At 45.7% G+C, this 8423-nt stretch overlaps 1 protein-coding gene across 1 annotated transcript; it reads left to right on the forward strand.

Annotated features, from left to right (window-relative positions):
* The first annotated feature begins 215 nt into the window (after nucleotides 1-215).
* Nucleotides 216-2223, forward strand: LOC127744669 (NADH-ubiquinone oxidoreductase chain 1). Its single transcript, XM_052256792.1, has one exon. It carries the CDS (start codon nucleotides 1137-1139, stop codon nucleotides 1434-1436), a length of 300 nt encoding a protein of 99 aa, XP_052112752.1. The 5' UTR covers nucleotides 216-1136; the 3' UTR covers nucleotides 1437-2223.
* The last annotated feature ends 6200 nt before the right edge of the window (nucleotides 2224-8423 follow it).

The following is an 8423-nucleotide window of genomic DNA, read 5'->3' on the forward strand; positions in this document are numbered from 1 at the left end:
CAACTCCAAGAACGACAGATACATTCTAAAAAGAAAGAACTCCATCCGATCCCTATCTTTTATGCCGATCTCAGCAAGCAGTACCGGAAAAAAAGGAGTGAAGGTTAGCAGACTTGGTTGCCTGCCACGGGCCCCTTTGAAACCAACTAAGTCAAGCTCAATTACACAAAGCTAAAGGAAAAGTTCTCAAAAGAATAAGGATTAAGTTAGTGTTCAGTGAGCTCGAGATAGCTGCCTGACGAGAGGAAAGGACACCCGGTACAGTCTTTTTTTTGCCTCAGCCCCCAAAGCACACCACACCTGAAAAAACTGACTTTACTTACTATAGCTTGCTTATTGGTGAAATCCAAAATTTCGTAAGAAAACAAAGACCTGAGAAGGCGAAAGAAATAGAAAAAGCTGCCCAAGTCTTGTCTTGGTCTTGTGTTCATTAATGTCCCCCAATCCCATGTCTTTCTTGGTTGGACCAACCCAACCGGTGATTTACAATTCCAACAAGTCTCTCTTTTTTTGGGGGGAGCAGAGCACGTTTACAAACAAAGAAATATATCATGAATGAGCAGGCCTTAGTTCTCTATGGACATCCCTTTGTTAGGTAGGGCCAGTGATGTCCAATTTATGCTATCGGATACTATGTCTTTAGACAGTCTGTCAAGTACCTCTTCCACTAGGTCAGATGCTGAAAGCGCTCCACCTGACTTTGAGGGGGGACTTAATCGAATCTCTAATGAATACACTAAGTGGGTGAGGAGAAGCGGGAGGCAATTACCTCCCGAATGGACGATGCCCGACCTTGTTCGGGCTGTTATTGGAGACGATCGGATTGCCCTCTGTATGCCGGGCTTTCTGACAAATGACTATTATGATGTCATGTTACATGGCCAAAATGCTTGGTTATGCGAACAGATTTTGAACTTTATAGATCTCATCAACTATGTCTTCTAGTTCCGAAAATGTGAAAAAAAAGTTTTTCGAGAAAAGGTCCCATCCTTCAATATCATGATTGGGTCGACCAGGCCAGATCATGAGTGAATAGAAAATCGAAAACGTACATAGCTGTTCCAGCTGAAATACTAGGAATAATTCTACCACTTCTACTAGGAGTAGCCTTTTTAGTGCTAGCGGAACGTAAAGTAATGGCTTTTGTGCAACGTCGAAAGGGTCCTGATGTAGTGGGATCGTTCGGATTGTTACAACCTCTAGCAGATGGTTTGAAATTGATTCTAAAAGAACCTATTTCACCAAGTAGTGCTAATTTCTCCCTTTTTAGAATGGCTCCAGTGGCTACATTTATGTTAAGTCTGGTCGCTCGGGCCGTTGTACCTTTTGATTATGGTATGGTATTGTCAGATTCGAACATAGGGCTACTTTATTTGTTTGCCATATCTTCGTTAGGTGTTTATGGAATTATTACAGCAGGTTGGTCTAGTAATTAGGGGGCGGCCGTTCGGTCGCCTATGAGACTAGGACCCATAGGTCAAAAATGGGTTAGTGCCGCAGGTGTTGAACGATCTACTCTACACAGGTGTGGGCTTACAGGGCTAGGGCTCATAAACCCTTTCTTTCATTCAAAAAGAGGCCCTGGCTTCTTAATACTACCAGCTTTCCGGGCCGGGATCGATAGATAAGTGGAAGTCATAAAAAAGAGATCTTTCTCTTCGCACCTAAGATCAAGAGGAAGGGTAGCTTGTCAAGCTGGCCTATATAAAATATATATATTATTCTGATAATATCATATCTTATATATATTTTAAGATTCTCCTTAGTGAAAGTGGCTTTTAACCAGCTGTTCTTCTTTGTCAACGCTACTAAGGACCTATGGGTTAGCCTACTATACCCTACTAATGTATTGTATAGTAGGGTGGGTATAGTAGGCGAGCGAGTTAGCGAAGACGCTTAGGCTAATAGATAAGAGAGCGCTCACCCAGAAAGGGGCGTAGCCTTCATTCTACTACGCTACGCAAAGGTTACGAAGTCACTTAGCTCGACGTTAGGAGAGTAAAGGGGGAAGGCCATACCCACATAGAAGAACCGCTGTTCGCTTACTTTCTAAGGTCTAACCTTTCGCTCCCCTACTGAAAAGGGGCACAAAGCCGCTTTGCACCACTGATAGACTACTTAAGATTCAATTCAAAAGGCCCTACTTAGTTTCGCAAGCCTTTGTCATTGTAAGTCAACTAAGTAGGGCCTGAGGCCCCCTGCGAATCCGTAAATCTGAGGAGCATGCCGCAACACAACAAAAGGATGGTCACCGCTGCATTTCATTATTTCCGGAAGGGAAAAAAGACAAGTACCCCCATCATGGTGAACCTCTCCTTGTGATCGGGATGAGGTAGATGCCTCCCAGCTGGGGGGCGGATCGAATCGGAGTTTCCTTAGGTAGCCACCGACCCACAGTTATCCTTAAACTTCCGTGCTTGGTGGAGAAGAAGCGAACAAAGGTACGCTCGCTTGCTGTCTTGTTCTCTGCCGCGAACTGGGATCGCTCGCCAGCTAGGTCAGATTGGAGCAAGAATTTATGAGAACATATTACCCTTCCTCGGGGACAAGGGACGGAACGACCTCTCGATCTGCTTACTGCAGCCCAGGAAGAAAAACGTCGTCTAGGCGTTCCTTGTTGCTCCGATCTCCCCGACGCCTAGGACGTTGTCTGGGCCAAGAGCCATAGTTAATTGCTGTTTCCATTTGGTTGTTTTTTTCTTGTTGTTGATACCGGCAAGACCCAGCCAGATGATGTCTGCTGGTTGGTAGTAAGAGGACTCGTAGTACCCGCATACCCAAAAAAAAGGAGGCGCTGATTCCAAAAATTTCATTTGATTTAGTTTCTTACTCCCCCTTAGCAGCGGGAAAGGGGTCTATCTATCTGCCTAGCTTTGGTAGATTTCCCCCAACGCAATCCATATAAATTCCACGAATCCCTTGGTGGATAAGTCCGACGACTCAGCAGCAGTGCGGAATTGAGTTTCTCGTCTGGTGGATCTGATCTTTAGGGGGCAATACATACCAAAAGGTGCTTTAGTGATCTTTGATGATCTGAACAAGGAACTCTTTGTGTGGATCCATCTTGTTCTTATTCGCATTGTTCACCTTGGTCGGAAATCAGGGTGGTTGTTCTGCGCTTTTATTATATTTAAAGCAAGCAGCTTCATCCTTGATGATGGCCTATGGTGGTGATGAATTCGTTCATCCTGACAATGCGGTACCAGTTTCTCTCACTCGGTCCGGTTACCCTCGGATCATTCCGTCTCATCATAGGCGTATGATTCTGAAGAAGGATGAGAAAGCGGACATGCTGGTGAAGTTTTATTAAAAAAGATTCTCTCTGTCAAAGATCATTACTTTGGCAAAGAAGGTTGATAAATCAACGTTTTCTAGTAGAGTAGAACCCCACCCGATAATATTGACGAGGTGGTGGGGCTGGTTAGTTCGATTAAGGAGAACTTTAATCGACTTATCAGTCAGTCGCTATGCTCCCTGGATAAAATAAAACGTATACCCCTTGAACAAGGGTTACGGTTTGAACCAACCCGGAAAGCCTTGCCGACACACTCATTGACGAAAAGGGTGTGGGTTGGGAGAAGGAAACTTCCTTATCGTAAGATTCGGAACTTTCGCTCTTCATTCACATCGTTTTCTCATGAGTTGGGCGCTTTTCAATGGCTGTTGGTCGTTGGGCACTCACAGGGTACCCAATGGTCACATGCCTGCTTGTGGCCTCCCCGTATTCGTTACGCCTTTGATGTGAGGAATAAAACCTTCACACCCGAGGATTTGGATTGGTTTGAGCGCCGTATAAGATAAGGCCCTTTCTACCATCCTGCGACGATATGGGGATCCCCGCCATCCCCCTTGTTGGAACAGGATGGCAAACCCCACCAGTCAGCCTTAGACTAAACTCCCTTGAATAACTACCTAATGGAGCTCTATCCCACATCTTATCGGTACCCTTGGTGACTCTTTCTTACGCCTTGTGACAATGATTCCTCCCTTACTATTATCACATGAGGGCCGTGTCACCAGAAGAAATTGCTTAAAAAAAAAGGCTTGCTCTTAGACTCGCTACAAAGACTCCCCTCTGACTTCCCTTCCCCACTGTGCTTTCTTTTAGTCTAAAACCCCATTTGTGTCAAGACTGGGGATGGGTTAGTCACTCGTCTAATGAAGGGATTTGAAGCTAGAGGAGAGCAAGGGAAGAGATCGAAGCTAAGCAGATCGCTTAGAGGCCTTTCTCCACAGGAGCATCATCCATCTTAGGGGTCAACCTCTGGCCTTGATTCAGGCGATTGACCCTTACCTTAGCAGCACTGTAATGATGGTTGAAGACGGATAGCAGCCCGTAAAGGCTTTAGACCATCGCGGAAGAGTTCAATTAGAGTCAGTAAGACCCGACATAATGGGAGCTTCAGTCTTCATGCCCAAGTGTGTTATCGTAAGGGGATCTGGTTGCTCATGCCTCTGTGGAGCTAATAAAGTGGGTTCATCTTCCTTCTTGACATCCGAGAACAAGCGGCCCCTAGAAATTCTTTCCCTCAGAGGCTTTCCTTATGGAGTTGGACTTAGTTCAGTTTAAAGAGCCAAGGAGCGATCTCACTGAATGATAGATAGAGGGTCTCCGGTATCTGGGATGGATGTGAAGCGGGTCCCTCAATTGATGCAGCACATGAATCTTACTCGGATCTATACATTGAGCTCAATCTTTTGAATTAGCCTTAGAACTTTCACAAAATTTTTAGAACCCTTACCAACCCCTTAGATTGGCTTCCTTAGCCCTATCTCGAGTGGAAAGCCGGTGAACGCAATTCTTTTGCCAGATTCTTGGTCAAGGTTTGACCTCGGGTTGGTGAGAGTACGCTCTTCATTCACATCGTTTTCTCATGAGTTGGGCGCTTTTCAATGGCTGTTGGTCGTTGGGCACTCACAGGGTACCCAATGGTCACATGCCTGCTTGTGGCCTCCCCGTATTCGTTACGCCTTTGATGTGAGGAATAAAACCTTCACACCCGAGGATTTGGATTGGTTTGAGCGCCGTATAAGATAAGGCCCTTTCTACCATCCTGCGACGATATGGGGATCCCCGCCATCCCCCTTGTTGGAACAGGATGGCAAACCCCACCAGTCAGCCTTAGACTAAACTCCCTTGAATAACTACCTAATGGAGCTCTATCCCACATCTTATCGGTACCCTTGGTGACTCTTTCTTACGCCTTGTGACAATGATTCCTCCCTTACTATTATCACATGAGGGCCGTGTCACCAGAAGAAATTGCTTAAAAAAAAAGGCTTGCTCTTAGACTCGCTACAAAGACTCCCCTCTGACTTCCCTTCCCCACTGTGCTTTCTTTTAGTCTAAAACCCCATTTGTGTCAAGACTGGGGATGGGTTAGTCACTCGTCTAATGAAGGGATTTGAAGCTAGAGGAGAGCAAGGGAAGAGATCGAAGCTAAGCAGATCGCTTAGAGGCCTTTCTCCACAGGAGCATCATCCATCTTAGGGGTCAACCTCTGGCCTTGATTCAGGCGATTGACCCTTACCTTAGCAGCACTGTAATGATGGTTGAAGACGGATAGCAGCCCGTAAAGGCTTTAGACCATCGCGGAAGAGTTCAATTAGAGTCAGTAAGACCCGACATAATGGGAGCTTCAGTCTTCATGCCCAAGTGTGTTATCGTAAGGGGATCTGGTTGCTCATGCCTCTGTGGAGCTAATAAAGTGGGTTCATCTTCCTTCTTGACATCCGAGAACAAGCGGCCCCTAGAAATTCTTTCCCTCAGAGGCTTTCCTTATGGAGTTGGACTTAGTTCAGTTTAAAGAGCCAAGGAGCGATCTCACTGAATGATAGATAGAGGGTCTCCGGTATCTGGGATGGATGTGAAGCGGGTCCCTCAATTGATGCAGCACATGAATCTTACTCGGATCTATACATTGAGCTCAATCTTTTGAATTAGCCTTAGAACTTTCACAAAATTTTTAGAACCCTTACCAACCCCTTAGATTGGCTTCCTTAGCCCTATCTCGAGTGGAAAGCCGGTGAACGCAATTCTTTTGCCAGATTCTTGGTCAAGGTTTGACCTCGGGTTGGTGAGAGTACGCTCTTCCCATTAAACCCTTAGACTTTTCGGGAGCTTAATAGCTTTGAAATGGTTCTTTCATCGTCCTCTCAACGAAGGAGGGCCCCTTCGCTTTGCGTCTATTCGCTCTCCCCCTCTAGCTACTAGCTCAACTCCTCCTCCCCTACTGATTTAAGGTTGTTGATCTGATCCGTAAACCGCCTTCGATTTGCTCCCTTTGATTCCCCCATCATAAGTAGGGTATTTGCATCGATAGAAAGATTTAAGTGGCACATGACACGAGAGTACTGATACGCTCGCGCGTAACCTAGCTGCTCCCTCGAGAGAAGAGATCTTGCGCGCTCCTGGCCTTCTATTACTAATAAAAAGTGGCTTGTTCTCGATCCACATGAAGGAATAGTGTCCAATCCCGGCCCTCGATCTGTTGGGGGAGTAGTCCCTTTTTGGCAGCACTTCCTCATAGGGAACCACCAAGCTCAAGCTCACTTCGCAGCATTTCTTGTCATTCCCTACTTACTGCTTGGGCCAAGACCAGACACTTAACACCACCCTTGCTCACCCCTACTGATTTAAGGGCGAAGCCGAGTTCAGTAAGTGAGCTAAGAACGAGTTCCGAGTGAAGTTGCTACAGGAAGAGCATCAAAGCACAAGTTTCAGAGTAAGCTACAACTAGCAGCCTGCGGAAAAAGGCTAGCTAGCCTACTCTTCTAGCTACTTTTAGAAAGAAGGCCTCAAGGTCGTCCTTCCGCGTATCTCACAAAACGTCTTTTTTTCTATCTTCTTATTAATTTGACTAACCGCCCTTTCCCCTTTCTCTAATAAGGCAACTTCTAAAACCGTACACAATCTATCGATCGCGAGTGTCTCCATTGGATGCTTCCATCTAGTATACCCTCATTTCTTCCGTCAACAACTACGGCTTATCCATAAGCGGCCCGAAACTGACTAAAAAGATACCGCCCCAGCTGAATAAGTATACTAGTAGAGTAGTCTCCTGTAGAGAAAGAAGATTAGATAGGCGAAGGGGAACTTATTTATTCTCTAGAATCTTTATAAATATATATTATCATATCATTAGCTCTTTCAGGGAAATACCTATAGATTACTGTAGGGATGGAACAGAACTCCCAGAAAGGAAAACTTCCACTGCCCCAGCTTTTGACCTTGACCTAACCCTTTAACAACCTATACCTAGCTATTAACCTGTTCCTGCCCTAGCCGTCTTTGATCTAGCAGGCTTGATAAAATGGAGAAATCAAATCCCAGACTACCAAAGCGGGACCACCCACAGGACTTCACACCAGGAAGCACTCGGCGGCTGTAAACATTTATGTCTACGTGGAAGGGGGATAAAAAGAGTCCTATCCTAAGAAAAGTAAACTCCTCCCCCAACAGATCGAGTTATCTCATCCCTTGCTTGACCCCCTTGGGGACCAGATACTCAGACCTAGGCAGGCACCATCATTTCCGGTCCTGGAGGAGATGAGAAGCCCGAACGAAACGGATGGCTATCAGGTGCAACTTCTAGAGGTTGCTTTTAACTGTAAGTCGAATATGGGTAGGAAAAAGGCCCGTAGCTTTGAGTAGTCCCGATCTATACTTTCATAATCAACTATACAAAGTCCCTTGAAATGGCTTCCTCCCCTGCTTCTCCTTCCTCCTCTTATGGATTAACTGCGGTGAAGTTCCGCTTCAGGAAAGAGAGAAAAGCGGATTCTTTTACAATCGAGTCTGCTGCGGGATAAAAGAAGCTCGACCAAGGCAAGGAATGCTGGAAGGGAAAAAAGGAACTCTATCAAATTGGCTCACACGAAAGAGATGCCACTCTATTGTTAAGGGCAAGAACAGGTACTGCTACGAAAATCCTGCTAGACTGGCTTCCACTTAAGGTATTCCTGTTTCAACACCGAAGAAATCCAACACTGGTAAACTCATATCTCAAGGGACGGAGGTACCTTAGATTAGAAGCCCATACATAAGTACTGGGACTTAGGACTGCAGGAAATAGGATAGCCACTAGGCCAGCTACTAAATACACACGCACTAAACAATATATGGTGAAAGCATCTTCTCTAGGAGAAAGAAAAAGAAATCCATATTGGCTTACAGGGCTTACCCCTACTCTTATGCTTGACTAGAAATTATGCTTGCTTAACTTGAAAGTGAAATTGTAACTTCCAGGCAAATTCATTCCTCTTTCACCCTCCTCTCCGCCCGCCTGTTTAGCAATCCTGCTATTGAGTGTACTACGAGGGCAAAAGCTGAGCTTTGGTCCACCACCTGGATAGGGTTCTAGGGAAGTGGGGTAATTTTCACCCTGGACTTTGGCCCCGGTTCCCAGGGTTCTAGTATTCCC

Source organism: Arachis duranensis, unplaced genomic scaffold (assembly GCF_000817695.3).
Source record: "Arachis duranensis cultivar V14167 unplaced genomic scaffold, aradu.V14167.gnm2.J7QH unplaced_Scaffold_79861, whole genome shotgun sequence".
NCBI classification, from domain to species: Eukaryota; Viridiplantae; Streptophyta; class Magnoliopsida; order Fabales; family Fabaceae; genus Arachis; species Arachis duranensis.

Coding starts and splice junctions, on each gene's coding strand:
- LOC127744669 (XM_052256792.1), top strand. CDS start 1,137: ATGGCTTTTGTGCAACGTCGAAAGGGTCCTGATGTAGTGGGATCGTTC.